At 43.1% G+C, this 18,639-nt stretch overlaps 1 protein-coding gene across 2 annotated transcripts in view; it reads right to left on the reverse strand.

Annotated features, from left to right (window-relative positions):
• Nucleotides 1-18,639, reverse strand: part of LOC134358188 (glutamine--fructose-6-phosphate aminotransferase [isomerizing] 1-like) — a 114,223-nt gene that overhangs the window by 47,923 nt on the left and 47,661 nt on the right. For both annotated transcript variants that reach the window (XM_063070183.1, XM_063070182.1), the window contains exons 5-7: nt 9,515-9,573; nt 7,345-7,479; nt 4,679-4,740 (exon numbers count right to left, since the gene is read on the reverse strand). In XM_063070183.1, coding sequence (XP_062926253.1) covers nt 4,679-4,740; nt 7,345-7,479; nt 9,515-9,573 — 256 coding nt within the window. The remainder of the gene's footprint in view (nt 1-4,678; nt 4,741-7,344; nt 7,480-9,514; nt 9,574-18,639) is intronic.

The raw sequence follows: 18,639 nt of genomic DNA on the forward strand, positions 1-18,639 counted from the left end.
GTGAGGACAGAGGAAATTAAGGGACATAGACCATGTGCAGTTTAACATTGCGATCATGGTTGGCATACACCGTTGGCTGAAGGGTCTGTTCCTATACAGGATTGTTCAAAGTTCTATGTCCTATGATGAACTCCTATAGCTTTGTTTTGTTCTAATTGTGTTCTTTCTTGCAAAAATCATGTTCAATTATGCTTAACTTGTTTTTCTTATGAATACTACTTACCTAATGCTACGCACTGCAAGTAAGCTATACATCACAGCTATGCATAGATGCAGTTGTGCATATGCCAATAAACTCAACTTTGATGGAAATTTTCCAGTTAACAACCCCTGCCACCCAGAGAGACAAGGACAGAGGTGCAAGGGAGCACCACCAACTGCGTCATTTCTCTGACCTGTTCAGCAGACAGTTTGGACACTGAACCTCCATTCCTGTCTCAACCCTGGTGAAACCATGAACACATGCCAACCTTCCAGCCCTGTGCAAGCAAATTCACCACATGGGCTGCAGATGTTCAAACAGATTCACCACTTTCTTTTGAAAGGCAAGGAAGTGCTGGTCTCGGCATGCCAAGGAGAAAACATTGTGAATTCCATTAAGTGGCTGCACCAAATAGCCAAAGTTTCATGAAAATAGTTAGAAAGGTATAAAAAAAGACAGACTACTGTTTAACTGAGTAAAAATTATGTATTTAAATGAAATACAGTACAAATTAGAACATTACTATAGTACTATAAAACAGTAGTTTTAATTCTATTGTAGTTCCTAATAGTTATTGGTGGAGTATTTATTCAATGTACGCTGCCGTGTATGGGGTGTCCAAGGAAGTATAGCAACTCTGGTGGAGGGGCTTGTCAAGTCATTCTGGGGCAACTCACTCAACTTTGGTTCCCACCAGCCACTCAGCTCTCAGCTGTGGCTTCAAGTAGATGTTTGCCACACCCCGGTACACCGCTTCGACAGGTGGGCTAAACCAGGTAAAGGCAGCTGGCAGGGCCTCATATTCCTGTGAAATAGGGACCTACCTGTCCGAGCACGTGAAGTCAGCTCTGGCGGACCGAGATCAGCAGCGTGATCCAGCAGCCAGGAAGGTGGTTCTGCAGCGCATCATGGAGAACAAACGTCATAATAAGCCACAGAAGAATTCATGGTTATCCATTGTAACATAGGAAGATCCTAATTTGTGACGACTAAAACAGGACCCAGACTTCTGAGGTCGAGAGAGTGGAACTGTCCCAGTACATACATCAAAGTCGCTGGTGAATGCAACAGGCCAGGCAGCATCTCTAGGAGGAGGTACAGTTGACGTTTCAGGCCGAGACTCTTCGTCAGGACTGCTGCGTTCACCAGCAACTTTGATGGGTGTTGCTTGAATTTCCAGTTTCTGCAAAATTCCTCGTGTTTGCTGTCCCAGTACAATGGCTTTTCCATTTTAAAAACTCTCCCGCACATGTTTCACTGTCATTGGATACAATGGACAACCAACACACTGCTGTGCTCTTTTGGTTCACTGCAACTGAATAAAATTGGCCCAGGCACCTAATGCAGATAATAGATTGCTTTCAATGACTGCATCCCCCACATCTTCATTTTCATTGTAACATTCAAGATGAGTGCCGATACCTTCAAATTCTTACTAGCTCCTAACTTGCTGAAGTACTGAAATCGTTTCATTTGCTCTCCCGGATGTTTCTGGCATCTCCAAGCCTGAATGCTTGAAACCGCAGTGAGCAAAACAATTCTAAATTGTCTTATATTGCTTATTTCTCACCAACTATCTGTGACAAAAAAAAATGCTGATATTTGAACACAAGCACATGCAAATTATGCTATTTAAATTCAGTTCCCTCTAAGCACGGTGTAGCGTCTGATGGCCACACAAGTTCACCCGACCTACGACTAGTTAGAAACTATTCAGCAACAGTCTCCTGTCTCGATTAGGTGGCACAGTGTCCCAAGTAAACAAAGAGAATTCCCACTATTTTCTCCATTAGTTTTGTTCTTCCAAATAAGCAGCTGCCCTGATCAACCGATGGACCAATTAACTAGAATTCACTGTACATAGTTATTTAAAAAATTAAACTATCTTTTTAATTCTAGATGCTGGTTGTGAAATAAAGGCAAAATCTTTGGAACACTTTGGTTGAAGAGCTAAGATATGAAGCACACACTGGAGGGATGGGGAACTTCAGGTTGCTAAAAGGTTTACATTGAAGGCTGAGCAAAATTATAAAAATAACTCAACAGCTTCCTGTTAGTGATCACATTACTCTGAAGCTTCATTGAGCAAAGCCTGCAGATTTCAGTGGAGTGGCTTTTGGAGACCAGTTTATTTTACCCATTCCCACCCAGCATAAATATACACATTAACTACAGAGTAAACAGAGAATCACTAGTTTAGTGAGATTTGTAGGATGGCAACTCTGCTAAAATTCCTGTGGATTTGCTGACAGATGTACTCATTTGCCAGGAATAGTCATCTTTTAATATATTTCTCCATCCAACCTTCCTGCAGTTTTGACTGGGAGGTGATGTGTCCTGGAGTCTGAGGTCACAAAACTGGTACCTCATAGCTATTGTGAATGAATTCCTGACATTCTTGTCGGTGTCTTAATCCCAAGGAATAGCATCTATGAAGGCAATGCACAGCTTATACTTTCACAAGAAACTAGAAGACTTCATCACCTGGGAACTGAATTGGTTCTTGGATCTGTGAGAACGCTGACCTAAAAACCTGTCCAGACAACTTCCATTGGCATCAGACCTGGCTGCCTTTTACAAGGCGGTGCACTATCCACATGCAGCCATGAAGGTTTAATTTATCATTAACCCTTTATTTCGCCTGATGTAAACTGCAATCTTTTGGGGTTAAGGAGAATTTCTTTGGGGGGGGGAGGAGGAAGGCTGAGTGTGGTAGCTATTTCCTAGTATAGGACCAGATGATTGCAATCTTGAAATGTCTGACGAGTGAAACTTTCAACAGAGGAGGTGAGAGAGGGAATAGGGAGGGAGCACAAAGGGTACACAAGCCCAGGGTTGGAGAAATTTTTCAGATGGTTGTAGGGTATAGGGGAAGTGTTTTGAAAGACGGAGATATGGGAACATGAGGGAGAGGTTTTTTTTTTGAAAGTGTGTGCTACTGGGCTGGGAGGTAATGCAGAACTGTGAATAGGACTGCACACAAGGAACTAAACCAGGAGATTTGGAAGAGCTACAGGCTATGGAGGGAGGCTGACCAACAGACAGTGTCTGTCAGGGGTGATGGAAGTAGAATTGGAGTCTCATTCCTGCCAGAACTTCCTTCCTGTCCATTAGAATAGAGTTCATGGGCACCAAGACTTAACTCTGTGTGCCATTCCTGTCATTTCATCTGATAGGGCAGCATTTCTGGTGCCCAGCTAACAGTTATGGCTATAACCATGGTCACCACCGAGAACAATCCCCCAAAAGCCCAGCATTGCAGCTTGAGTATTTTGAAGCTCGCCGATTCTGAACAGGCAAGTACCAAACTCCCATGCGGAACCAACATCGAAACTCCCTGCATTCTATTCCCAGATTGCTGGCCTTCCAGTTCCTGACCTTCCTGCACTGTGAGACTGAGTCTTCCAAAGTGCTCAACAACCCAGCATTAACTTCCCATAACCCCTAGATGCTCTTCATAGACACAAGAGATTCTGCAGATGATGAAAATCTTAAGCAATACACACAAGAAAATGCTAAAGGAACTCAGTAAGTCAGGCAGCATCTTTGGAGGGAAATAAACAAGTCAGCTTTTCTGGCCAATACCTTTCTCAGCCTGAAGTGTCAACTGTTTATTCCCCTCCATAGATGCTGCCTGACTTGCCATATTCCTTCAGTATTTTGTGTGTGTTGCCCTAGATGCCCTTCACTCCTGGCTGATCAATATTCCCATCAGAAAACTGTGCCTTCCGCGTACCAGGGAGTTAGAACATCATGCTATAGCTGCATGAGACATTGGTGAGACCCTACCTGGAATATGCTGTGCAGATTTAGTTGCAATGTTACAGGAAGGATTCAATTAAGCTAGAGAGAGTGCAGAAAAATTCCACAAGGATGCTGACAGGTCTGAAGGACTTATCAGGAGAGGCTGGGCCTTTTGCTCTCTGGAGCACGGGAGACTGAGAGTTGACCTTAGAAATGTTTTCAAAATCATGAGGGTAGCAGATAAGGTGAGTACTTACAGTCCTTCTTCTCCAGGATAGGGGAGTCTAAAATTAGAAGGCACAAGTTTAGGGTGAGAGGGGAAAGATTTAGAAGGGTGCTGTGGGACAGGTTTTGTCACATGGAGGGTGGTGGGTACATGGAATAAGCTATCAAAGACGTCATGTACCATATTTGAAAGACACTTGAGAGACAGATTCATGGATAGGAAAGGTTTTGTGGAATATGGACTAAATGCAGGCAAACTGCACCAGCTCAGGATAGTACCTTGGTTGCCAAGGATGTGTTGGACCAATGAGACAAATTGCTTTTAGTATATAGTGATGTTTTCTGTATAGGTTAATGGAACTCCAGGTTGAGAGATATTTCAATCTATTGCTGAATGCAGACAAAAATAGTTTTTCCAATGCCATTACCGGGTAGGCTACCATTTAGTAAGCTGTATATAAAATGCATGAAAATCTCTCTCTAAAATCCAGAACTAGGATAGATTACCTGGTGCAGACGGCTTGCCCAGGGAAGTGAACGCTCTTGAACACCAAGGCAAAGGCACCTTCCTGTAAAATCAGCACAGTCACTAGTGTACAACACAAAGCAATTTTTATCAAAAATCTGAAAACAATGTTTTCATCCTTAAAGTGGCTATTTTTAGTAATTATATAAGAGGGACTAAGTTTCCTTTCAAAATCAGCTTATATAACATCAATTACAGCAGCTGAAACAATCTTTTGTCAGATCTTGTCTGATCACCTGCCACCAGCTCAGATGGGTACTCCTGTGCACTGATGATTAGTGTTGCTCAACATGATAATTAAAACAAGCCCAGGCCACTCAAGTTTGGGTCTTTGGCCAAAGGCAATATCATACACACAACAGAAGTTGGTTGCAGGTCAGATTCCAGCAGAGTTGTAACAGCATGCAAACGGGCCCTTCATCCCACCAAGTCCTGGCCCACCATCAAAAACTCATTTAAACCAATTTTTTATTCTCCTCCCATTCCCATTGCCCTCCCCACTGCCCGGATTCTAACGCCACATACTCTAGGGGCAATTTACATGTATAATTAACCCACCACCATTTGCCTGGTCTATGGGATGAAACTGAAGCGCTGTGGGGTAAACCCACACAGTCACAAGGACAATGTGCAAATTCCACACAGACAGTACCCAAGGCCAGGACTGAATCCATCTCACCGAGACTTGAGACAGTGACTCCACCAACTGCACCAGCATCATTCCAATGAAAGATGAGGAAGGAACGAGCTCTCAGGATCATCTGCGTAGGTCTGTTGACAAACTGGCACGTGCCTTTCCTCGGAGGGGGGCCACACCAGTTCTCATGGAGGTGTCAGGGGTGGAAAGGGTGAGCAGCTTCAAGGTCTTGGGCATCAACATTTGAGACGATCTATCCTGTGCCCAACACATTGATGCAATCACGAAGAATGCACACCAGTGACTATACTTCACTAAGAGTTTGAGGAGATTTTATACATCATCAAAAACTCCAGCAAATTTCAGCAGAAGTATGGTGGAGAGCATTCTGCTTGGCTGCACTGCAGCCTAGTATAGAGGCTCCAAAGTAGAGGATTGCAAGAGAGTTGTAGACTTAGCCAGCTCCATCACATACATATCTTGGTGCCTTAATAAGGTGGCATCCATCACTGAAGACCCTCACCATCTGGGAAAGGAGCCTGAAGACCCAAACTCAGTGATTCAGAAACAGCTTCTTCCCCTCTACCATCAGGTTTCTGAATGGTCCATGAACAAATCTCATTATTCCTTTTTATGCAAGGTTTATGTATTTTGGTAATTTATAGTAATTTTTATGTCTTTGCACTGTGCTGCTACTGCAAAATAACAAATTTTACCACATAAGCAGTGATAATCATAATCTGCCTGTGTGAAGGAGATAGATGATTCGAGATGCTTCCTGCGGCTTTACTGAGGTGCAATATTGCACAAGAATAATCTGCTCGAGCCAGAATGATGGAAAGGTGAAACCCATTTGAAACCACATCAACTAATCTGTAAGGAGATTAATAGCTGCCATAGTGTTGCCTACATAGGGAATAAATTTATTTACTGACACGTTTCTCCTTTTCTTCCCATTTGGGGTCTGAGCTTAAATTCAGTAAGAAAGTACTTTCGTCACCCTGCAATTAATAGATATTCTTTTAATTTGTTTTAAAATATATTCTTGCTCTTGCATTTCTGTTCCTTCCCATGATAAATCATCCATGATCAAATGGCATGGCAGACTCGACGGGACAAATGGCCTGATCTTGCTCCTACATTTTATCACCTTATGATAATCAAACTATGTCATAAAATAGAGAGCATGCGAGAACATGAACGTACAAGAGCAAGAACAAATGAATTGATTATAATGAGACAGTGAAATTTGGTGAAAAAAATTCAAGGGTGAAATATTCACGGAAAGAGTTTGAAGTCGGCGCACAGAGAACCATCACTTTTCTAAACGTATGAAAAGTCCAGCGCCTTCGACTAGGAGTTTCAGTAGGGAGAATGTGATGACCCAAACCATTCTCAATCATTGCACTGCTGGTTAGCCATTGTTTCAGTAAGATTTCATGCAAGGCTCTAGAAGGCGGTGAGAGATCCCCACACACCCCTCCCCACCCCCCAGCTCTCCTGGTCACAGCCATGTTAGTTCACTGTTACTTCAACGATGACGTAAAATTTGCACACCCCCTGCAAAAATAACAATTTGGCTAACATCCAATTTCAAATGCCATCTCATTAGTGCAACCTCTTGGTCAATGTCCCCATTGATTGAGGGATATGATTCCTCGAGTGACCTGGGTTCAATCTTGACCTCAAGTGCTGCCTGCGTCAAGCTTCTACTTCCTCTGTGACTGTGCGAGACACCCCTGGGTGCTCACGTTTCCTCCCAGTTAGTGGGCTACTTGAGCTCTGTAATTTACCCCAAGTGTGGGTGGGTGGCAGGAGATTCCGGAGGGGATGATGGGCTTGGGACAGAAAATAGGTTACAAGGAAATAAGCAAGACAATGGGATGGGACTGAGAGCTGACACTGACTCAGTGGGCTGAATGGCCTCAAGGTTATCAACTGTGAAATGATATAACATGCACATGATATAAAGACCTCCAGGCTGGCACAATGCTTGCACTTCTCACTCACCAGTTGCTGGATGACTCTCTCCACCAAAGTAGCAAAGCTGATGTTCTCATTCTCGCTGTTATCGTACACGTACTTGATCAGTTTGGCAATAGATTCTGTATCAGTCTCTGACTCAAACTTGTAACCTTTGCTTTCCTAAAAGGGAAACAAAATTCACGTGAAATAATTGTTCACAATGACAGCAGCAACTTGGGGTTCGCACTAAGGTGCCCCAAAGTTGCATTGTTGGGAGGGTGTAGTGAACTGGGAATTTACCTGGGGAGGTCAAAGGGCATCAGCAAATTTGGCTGAGGGGGATAGGCTTTGAAAATAGAGGATAGGAATTTCAAGGTAATTGAAAGCTCAGACATCAACACAAAGACAAAAGAAAGGGGGACAAAAAAACAGGTAAAATGGAGAGACAATTCATCAACATTCAACATTGTGGCAATTACCGTCAAAACACAAACTATGAACCCCAATGTACCTCCTCCTTCACTGCCACTCATCCACTGAGCCTTACTGTGTTTCCATTTGTTAGTGGTATAGGCAAGGAACAAATTATCTGGAGTTTGTGATATATGAAGCTACAATTACTTGGTTCAAAGCTATAATCCACATAATCTTCAATGTACGAAGGCATGAACAGACAGGTTTCATAAAGTGGTTTTCTTTTTCTGCCTACATGAAATGCCAGTGCAGTTTAACGCCATTTCTTTACTTTCAACACTAGTTATTGCTGATGGAATTTGCCCGGAAGATACCACAGAAATTGCAGAGTTAATGCCTTAACCTGAAAGTAATGCTATTCCAGTATAGCATTAAGCCATCTGGCCCACTGAATCTGCTCACCATTTGATCATGGGTGATTATTTTTGCTCTCAAACCCATTCTCCTGCCTTCTTCCCGTAACCTTTGATGTCCTAATTAAGTACTTGTCAACCTCCAGGTCATATACACAATGACCTAAACTCCATGGCTTTCTATGGCAATGAATTCCACAGATTCACTACCCCCTGGCTAAAGAAATCCCCCTTCATCTCTGTTCTAAATGGATGTCCTTCTATTTTGAGGCTGCGTCCTCTTGTCCTAGACTCTCCCATTACTGGAACAATTTTCTGCACATGGACTTTGTCCAGGCCTTTCAAGATTCGATAGATTTCAATAAGATTCCACCTCATTCTTCTAAACAATAGCAAATACAGACCAAGAGACATCAAACTGTCCTTGTACGTTAAACCTCTCATTCCTGGGATCATTCCCGTAAACCTCCTCTGGACCCTTTCCAATGGCAGCTAGATTATGCAGGAAGATTATGCATTTTAGTTGCAGGAATGCAGTCTGAACTAGTGATTTTTTCTGACATGCAAGCACTGTTACGTGTTTCTTCACAGCTCAAGTCATACGAGAAGATAACCAGGCAAAGGTAAAAAGGATTCAAAGATGTGCTCAATGTTTCTCTGCAGAAATGCAATATCCCCAGCGACTCGTGGAGCCCTCTGGTGAAAGGCGGAGGAACACTGGCAGTGAGAAGCTCAAGGACACATACTGAGAGCACACAGAAACAGAGTGTAAATGGCAGGAGTGCAGCAGCTCACAAACTACCCAGACCCCAACCCCTTCAGCCAGCTCCTACCTAGTCCATATTAGAGTCAGTTCGGACCCCACAGAGGGAAACCATCCTCAATCTTGAAGGATATGTCTTGATCATAACGAATCAGTCCCTCCCACATTTCTCAAACAGAAATGCAAACACAGAATGGAGGATCATACAGATCTAAGAATTTTGAAGGAAGGCTACAAATATTCATAGATTCTGATGAAGAATATCGGAAGTCTGAGCTCATGACTTTCAGTGACCGAGAGTGAACACACACACACACACACACACACACCACACACACACACACACACACACACACACACACACACACACAAACACAAATACAAACACACACACACACACCCCTTTGCCAGAATGTTGCTATGTTGCTTCAGGAGACAGGGAAAAACTGGAGGAAAGAATCATCGGGTAACCGTGCAAAATATAATTTACTAAAACGTCCTGTTATTAGAGAACCTTTACATCAAGTTAATTCAGAGAATTTCCATGTGAAGGAATTACTGGGCGCTGCACTAAAATGCTGTGGAAGCCAATGTTAAGCAATGCTAAGCATTGCTGAGTACTTACCAGGAACCTCTTTAGATTCATGTGGTTTGTAATTATGCCATTATGAATAACAACAAACTCTGCAATTTAAAAACAAAAATGTTAATACAAGGAAGAGACAAGGAATGCTTAATTTTTCCACTTAAATCTAAATCAAATTACTGACATATTTCACAAGTGTCGGTGCCCTTGATTACAAGATTTATTTTGAATTCAAAAACAAAACATTCATAAAACTAACATACTAGAAATACGAAACAGTTGTTGAATTTCTTTACATATACACATCAATGGGCTCTCTTCCAGAGAAGGTGGGACCTGTACAGAGGGAATGGTTTGCACTTGAACTGGAGGGGGACTAATATCCAAGAGGGAAGGTTTGCTAGTGTTGCATGGGGTGGTGGGGGGGGGGGGGAGGTTAGTTTAGAGTTGCAGGGGAATGGGAACCAGAGCGTCACAACAGACAGGTGCTAACAAGCCTACGTACAAAGTCAGGAATTGAAACATTGAGCATGGAGAGACTAATGTTCTGAGTTTCAATGCAACATGTGTTGTAGGAAAGGCAGATGAGCTCAGGGCATGGATCAGCACATGGGATTATGACATTGTAGCCATTAGTGAGACTTGGTTGCCGGAGGGGGCAGGACTGGCAGCTTGTGAGGTCAGAAATAGGAAGATCATACAGGTTAACACGTGGCTCAGGTGTTGCTATAGCAAGGGAGGGCTTCAGATTTTTGGATCATTGGGCTTTCTTCCAGGGAATCTGGGACCTGTACAGAAGAAACTGTTTGCACCTGAATGTTGCAGGGGGATGGGAGCAAGAATGCCAGAGTAGATAGTGGAGAGGTTGTGGAGACATGTTGTTAATACTTCAGACAAAGTCAGGAAGCAAAACGTTGAGCGTGTGGAATTAATGTTCTGAGCTTTGTATAATTCAGTGCAAGGGGTATCGTAGGAGAGGGAGATGAGCTCGGGATCAGCACATGGAATTATGACTTTGTAGCCAATCGTGAGACTTGGTTGCAGGAGGGGTAGGACTGGCAGCTCAATGTTCCAAGGTTCTGTCGTTTTAGATGTGATAGAGCAGGAGGGGTTAAATGGGGAGGGGTGGCATTACTAGTCTGGGAAAATGTCATAGCAATGCTTAGACAGACAGCTCATCTAGAAAGGCTTTATGGGTAGAACTGAGGAATAAGAAAGGTATGACCATGTTAATGGGATTATATTATAGACCAGCCAACAGTCCGCAATATTTAGAGGAGCAAATTTGTAGAGAGATCACAGACTATTGCAGGAAACACAAGTTTGTGATAGTAGGTAATTTTGAATTTCCTCAAAATGACTCGACTCCCATACTGTAAAAGGGATAGTTCAGAAAGTTTGTCAAATGTGTTCAGCAAAGTTTCCTTCATCAATACACAGAAGTCCCAACTAGTGAGTGCGATACTTGAGCTCCTAATAGGGAACGAGACAAGGCAGATAACAGTCCATTGTGTAGGTGAACACTTTGCATTTAGTGATCACAATGTCATTAATTCCAAAGTAAATATGCAAAAAGATAGGTCTGGTCCACGGGTTAAGATTCTAAATTGGAGAAAGACCAATTTTGATGGCATCAGAAAGGATCTGGTAAGCGTGGATTGAGACTGGCTATTTCCTGGAAAAGGTGTACATGGTGAGTGGGCAGTCCTCAAAAGGGAAATCTTGAGAGTACAGAGTTTGTATGTTCCTGTCAGAATAAAAGGCAAGGATAACAGGTTTAGGGAACCTTGGTTTCAAGAAATATTGAGGCCTTGGTTAAGAAAAAAACCTGAGGTGCACAGCAGATATAGGCAGGCAAGAACAAAAGAGATGCTTGAGTACAAGGCTATAAGACATAGGAGCTGAATTAAGCCATTTGTCCCATCAAGTCTCTTCTGCCATTCAATCATGGCTGATCCTTTTTATGCCTCCTCAGCCCCACTTTAGGGTGTTCTGCACAAGGACTCCCAAGTCCATTTGCATCTCAGATTTTTGGATTTTTTTCCCTGTCCAGCAGATAGTCTGCACATATATTTCTTCTACCAAAGTGCATGTCTAGGCAGAAAATGGTTCGGCACAGCCAAGAAGGGCCAAAAGGCCTGTTTCTGTGCTGTAGTTTTTCTATGGTTTCTATGGTTTCCATGGACCATGCACTTTCCAATATTGTGTTTTATTTGCCACTTTCTTGCCTATTCTCCTAATCTGTCCAAGTCCTTCTGCAGCCTTCCTGTTTCCTCAACACTCCCACCAATTTTCAAATCATCAGCAAACTTGGCAACAAAACCATCTATTTCATCATCTAAATCATTGATAAACAGCATATAAAAAAAATGGTCCCAACAGTGACCCCTGCTGAACATCACAAGTCATAGGCAGCCAACCAGAAAAGGATCATTTTTTCCCCCACTCGCCGGCTCCTACCAATCAGCCAATGCTCTAACCATGCCAGTAACTTTCCTGCAATACCATGGGCTCTTAACTTGGTAAGCAGCCTCATGTATGGCACCTTGTCAAGAGGCTTTTGAAAATCCAAATATACGATATCCTCTGCATCCCCTTTATCCATCTTATTTGTAATCTCCTCAAATAGTTCCAACAGCCCTACAGATCCGACAGGAATCCTTGCCCTTTCCTTTATCTCAAGATGGTTTTGTATACCTAGGAATACATATTACTCGCTCTTTTACATCTCTGTTTGAAGCTAACTACAGGCCTCAGGTTAGCCAAATGAAGGCTGATTTCGAGACATGGCGCAGTTTACCCCTTACTATAGCTGGGAGAATTCAGTCAGTGAAAATGACTATACTTCCTAGATTTCTCTATTTGTTTCAGTGTTTGCCAGTTTTCTTATCTAAGTTATTTTTTAAATCAATTGATCAAGCTATAACCTCCTTTATTTGGGAAAATAAGGTCCCAAGGGTTAATAAGCGCATTCTTCAAAGAGGTCGTGACATAGGTGGAATGGGTCTTCCCAGCTTTATTCATTATTACTGGGCATCGAACATTCAAAAAGTATTATTTTGGCTTCACCAGCCAGATATAATCTGGTGCCTGCTTGAGTCACGATCTTGCCACTCCTCGTCTCTCCCAGCTTTGGTGTATTCTTCCTTACCATTGAAATCCTCTCAATTCACATCTAACCCGGTCGTGCTCTCTACCCTCAAAATTTTTAATCAATTTCGCTGCCACTATAAGTTCCTATCAGCTTCAGTTTTGGGCCCCATTCATAAAAACCATTTATTTCCTCCCTCCACATTCGATTCAGCTTTTAGACAATGGGGTTTGAATGGTCTTATGCGCATTAAGGATTTGTATACTGATAACATATTTGATAGTTTTGATAACCTGCGTGGTAAGTATGGCCTTCCGCATAATCATTTTTTTAAATACCTGCAGATTCGCCACTTTGTCAAGGAAAAATTTCCCTCTTTTCCTGTTCTACCACCTGCTATGTTATGGGAAAAATTCACTCTTAGCTTTAACAATAAGGGGCTGATTTCTGAACTATACTCTCAGCTGATGTCTTTGGGAGTTCAAGATCTAAACAAAACTAAGAGTAGGCGGGAGGACGACCTTGGTATGGACCTTGTGGAAGAATATTGGGCAAAAGTATTGTATAGGGTTCATTTCTCATCATCATGTGCTAGACTGGGGCTCATACAATTCAAAGTTTTACACAGGGTACATTTAAGTAAAGCCAGACTGGCAGACATATACCCTGGGACAGACGCTGGCTGTGACAGGTGTTCCTTCTCTCCGGCTGGTTTAATACATGCATTTTGGTCATGCCCTCGGCTTGATGACTATTGGGCACTGGTTTTTAAAATTATCAGTGAGGTTTTGGGGGTGACACTGAGACCTTGCCCACTTATAGCTGTATTTGGTGTGGCAGATGATGATTTGGGTTTAAATGCAAGCCAGTCGGATATCATTGCATTTACATCGCTATTGCCCCGTAGGAGAATTTTGCTGGTTTGGAAATCTGCCACTCCCCCAACTGCTGCTGCTTGGTTAGAAGATGTAATGTTTTTTCTGAAATTAGAAAAGATTAAATTCACTTTGAGGGGGTCTGTGAAAAAGTTCTATTCAAAATGGGGACCTTTCTTATCATATTTTGGGAGTCTTAAGGAATTACCTACTAGTTGAGGGCATTTGATTGTACTTAGGAAGTTGCCTCCCATTTAACACACTTATAATTTACCTCACAGGGTGGTTGATGAATTGTAAATATGAGTGTATTTTGGATCATCTGACATGTTGCAGATGTGTATGAGCTGTCGTATTGAAGTAGTGTGGGGGTACGGTTGTGAAATGTCCGTACTTGTATTTGTGAATTGTTGTGTTGTAGATATATTAGCTGCCATGATATGTTCGGGGAGGGTGGGTGGGGGGGAGGTTTGTTTTGGGGGTACGATACTAAAGCAAAATGGAGGAAAATGTAATCCATTATATATTCTGTATTGTGTCATTCCTTCAATAAAAATAAATATATTTAAATAGTTCCAACAGGTTTGTCAGGCAAGACTTTTCCTTAAGGGAGCCCTGCTGACTTTGTTCTATCTTGTCCTGTGTCACTAAGTACTCCATCACCTCATCCTTAACAACTGACTCTAACATCTTCCCAACCACTAAGGTCAAGGCTAACTGGTCTACAATTTACTTTTTTGCTGCCTCCCTCCTTTCTTAAAGAGTGGAGTAGCATTTCAAATTTTCTAGTCCTCCGGAACCATGCCAGAAAACACATAAGAAATGCAAGAAAACACTTAAGAAGGAAATCAGGGAGGCTAAGACATGAGATTGCCCTAGCAGAAAAAGTAAAGGAAAATCCTAGGGGTTTCTACAGGTATATTAAGAGCAAAAGCTTAGCAACAGATAGAATTGGTCCTCTAGAAGATCAGAGTGATAATGTTTGTGTGGAACTGAAAGAGATGGGTGAAGTACTAAATGGAATTTTTTTGCATCTGCATTTACTCAGGAGATGGACACACAGTCTTCAGATGCAAGGTAATGCAGCAGTGAGATCATGGACCCCACAGAAATCACAGAAGTGGCATCATAGGTAAATAGGGTCGTAAAGAAAGCTTTTGGCATATTAGCCTTCATAAATCAATAACTTGGAGTATTGTGTGTTGCTTTGGTCATCTACCTACAGGAGAGATGTAAATAAGATTGAAAGAGTGCAGAAAAAAATTTTCAAGGATGTTGCCAGGACCTGAGGACCTGAGTTATTGAGGAAGTTTAAATAGGTTAGGACTTTATACCCTAGAACACAGATTTGATAAATGTATAAATATTCTGAGAGGTATAGATGGGGTAAATGCAAGCAGGTTTTTTCCACTGAGATTGGGTGAAACTAGATCTAGAGCTCATGGGTTACTGTGAAAGGTGAAATGTTTTAAGGGCAACATGAGGGAGAACTTCTTCACTCAGAGGGTGGTGAGAGTGTGGAACGACTTGCCAGCCCAAGTGGTGGATGCAGGGTCGATTTCAACATTTAAGAGAAATCTGGGTAGGTACATGGATGGGAAGGGTATGGAGTGCTATGGTCTGGGTGCGGGTCAATGAAGCAGTTAATGGATTGGCACAGACTCGATGGGCTGAAAGGCCTGCTTCTGTGCAGTACTACTTTATGACTCTAAAGATTGTCATCATTAATACATTCTATGTACAAAGCACTGGTTTAAGATGGTACTGGTGAAGCACAGTGACTATTTGCCTATAGCAAACAAAATAAAGAAAACTACTAATTACTTTATTAATCACACTTTTTCTGGAAAACAATCACTGCAATCGATACCCTGCAACTTCCTTTTTGGAGTTAAGCTTTTGAACTGCCTGTCTGACCTGGCATTTTTGAGGTGTGAACTGAAGTGTTGAAGGAGTGGGACAGTTGCAGAGAAGCATGTGAGGGCTGACTCAAGGCAGTGGGGCCCAGGCCCGAGAGCGGAGAATGAGCCAATGCTTGGCCATTGCTGGAGCGGACTTGGAGGTGACTCGGTGTGGCAGAACCAAGGTAAGGCGAGCTGAGGCGAAGCAGGGCCAGAGAACAAAGAAAGTCCCACTGGGCAAACTGGAACGGTCAGGTATGGGTCAAATCGAGGTGACGGGCCCAGGCCTGACAGCATATCAAAGCAGCAGGGCCTGAGTTCGAGAGTAAGGAATCACCCCAGGTTTGACAACAGTCAGGTATGGGTCGAAGAGTGACTCAAAGTGGCAGGGCCCAGGTGTGAGAGTGAGGAACAGCTTAAGGTTTGGACAATGTAAGCACAAGGTGAGGCTGAAAAGGTCATAGTGTTGGAGCCAGAGGTGAGGGATGGGCTAGTTCAATTCACTGCTTTGCGGAGTTTACTCATCTCTGCGTTGAACTGAGGATGTCATCCACAACTAACCGGCTACTGGATCTGCTGCAGTGATGACTGAGTTTGACGCTATGGACTCTCTGTTGTGAACTTCAGTTGCTTGCTTGCTTTTGTTATTTGTACAATTTGTTTCTTTTTCTGCACATTGGCTGTTTGAGAGTCTTTTTTTTAAAAATGGGTTCTGTTGGAGCTCTTTGTTTTGTGGCTGACTGTAAGGAGAAGAATCTCAAGGTTGTATGTCAGTGATCCCCAACCTCCGGGCTGCGGACCGATACATTGCCATGAAGAATGCAGTGGTAGTCGGGACGCACCCAGCACATCTTTAAGAAAAAAGCCGAAATAAACAAGCTAATTAATTAGGTGCCACCTAGCATGTAAATGTCGGCCATTTACGTGTGGGGCGGCACCTAATTAATTAGTTGTTTATTTTGGCTTTTTTCTTAAAGATGTGCTGGGTGCGTCCCGACTACCACTGCACCACTGCATTCTTCGCGGCAATGTATCGGTCCGCAGCCCGGAGGTTAGGGATCACTGTTGTATGTGGTTACACACTTTGATAATAAGTGTACTTTGACTTTGACTTAGGCCAATGTCAGTCATGTGAACAGTACAACCTCAAAGTATTTGAGACTCAGGACCCAGCCTCCCAGTGTCCAGTGACAGCAGGGCCTGAGACTGTAGTCCTTCCCCACAATACTGGGCAATACATTTCACTGTATGCTTCGATATACACGTCATAAATAAACTTGAAATTTGAATCTCGGATCCCTCAGCACGCATTCCTGTAGCTAAGTGGCACCAATTACTTATGGATATCTTTTGTACTGGAAGAATAAAGAGTGTCCTTCCCAGGAGTGCCAGTTTTCCAGCAACACTCTTACTTTGAACATACTCAAAGGAATCATTCTAATCAGTCCAACCAGTTCATTCTAAGATTATACAGTGCACAGGTTTCCACTGGCCTTCTTCCTTTCCAGTCCAGATGAAGGGTCTTGACCTGAAACGTTGTCTCTGTTCTTTTCCTTAGATGCTGCCTGGCCATTTGAGTTCCTCCAGCAATTTTTTTGTGTGCATTTCTCTGGATTTCTAACATCTGTAGAAGTCCTTGTGTTTTTAATGTGCTGCTCCACTGTAAAGTCTCTTTGAGGTAAGTTTAAATCTTTGATGGGAGTTCTGCCTCACTGCTTCCCCTTGTTGATAACTCCTGCTCATCGACTCTTCAACCATGTGATCACCCAGATTCATGCCCACAGTCCTGTGTCCTTTCTGGGAACTTGTCTTCAACCCTTTACCTTCTCCAAGTATCACCTGCCAGCTTCTTACTTCATCTCTCCTCCTCCACCACCCATCTTTCCCCTCATCTGGCTACAGCTATACCTTTTGGCTTGACTCCTTCCCCTCCCCTAACCTCCTCCTTCCCCCTTCCTCTTCCACCCTGATGAAGGATCTCAGCCTGAAACTTGGCTCTTTATTCCTTCCTTTAGCTTCCACTTGACCTGTTGAGTTGGTTATTCCACTACAGGAAGGAAGTTGAGGCTTTAGAGAGGGTCCAGAAGTAGCTTACCAGGATGCTGCCTGGTTTGGAGGGCATGTGCTATCACGAGAGGCTGGATAATCTTGGGTTGTTTTCTGTGGAGGAGCTGAGATGGAGGGAAGATCTGATAGAGATTTGTAAGATTATGAGAGGCATAGATAGAGCAGACAGGGAATATATGTTTCCCAGGGTTGAGATGTCGAATACCAGAGGGCATGCACTGAAGGTGGGTGGTGGGGGAGGGGTAGGTTCAAGGGGCCTACCTTGAAGGGTAAGCCTGTGAGGGGCAAGCCTTTTTTTTTAAAACTCAGAGAGTGGTGGATGCCTGGAATGTGCTGCCTGGTGTGGTGGTAGTGGCAAAAACATTAGAGGCTGTTAACAGACGCTTGGATAGGCACATGGATGTAAGAAAAATGGAGGGATATGGTCATTGTGTAGGTAGGAGGGATTAGTGTGCTTGATTTGCTTTTTAACGGTTTGGCACAACACTGTGGGCTGAATGGCCTGTACCTGTGCTGTACTCTTTTCTGCTCTATGTTCCTCCAGCATTTTGTGTGTGTTACTCTGGATTCCCAGCATCTGCAGAATGTCTTGTGTTTGTATTTGCATAACAGTCTATGTCCCTCTGAAAGAGCTGCTGAGACACAGTATGATGATTCAGCTGAAAGATGATACCTTAGACCATGCAATGGGCGCTCAATGCAGCAATAAAGTGCCCATTTAGGTGATGTGCTCCCTGAGGATCAAACCCAAGGAAAACATAACCCACTATGGCAGTTTTAACAGCCAACTATGACTGAGACGCCATAAAGCATTGATCAGACCACATTTGAAGTATTGTGAGCTGTTTTGGGTCCCATAAGGATATGCTGACATTTGAAAGGGTCCAGGGGTAGTTTACAAGAATGATCCTGGGGATCTGGGATTGAAAGGGTTAATGGATGAGAAGCATTTGATAGCTCTGTGCTGTAATTATTGGCGCTTAGAAGAAAGTGGGGTGGGGGGAGTGGGATCTCACTGAAGCCTACCAAATACTGAAAGGTCTGGATAAAGTGGACATGGAGAGGACGTTAACAACAGTGTGAGAGTCCAGGACCAAAAGGCACAGCTTCAGTCGCCTTAGAACAGGGAAGAGGAGGAATGTCTTTAGCCAGAGGGTGGTGAATCTGTGCAATTCATTGCCAGAGATGGCTGTGGAGGCCAAGTCATTGGGTATATTTAAAGCAGAGGTT

Source organism: Mobula hypostoma, chromosome 18, assembly GCF_963921235.1.
Source record: "Mobula hypostoma chromosome 18, sMobHyp1.1, whole genome shotgun sequence".
NCBI classification, from domain to species: Eukaryota; Metazoa; Chordata; class Chondrichthyes; order Myliobatiformes; family Myliobatidae; genus Mobula; species Mobula hypostoma.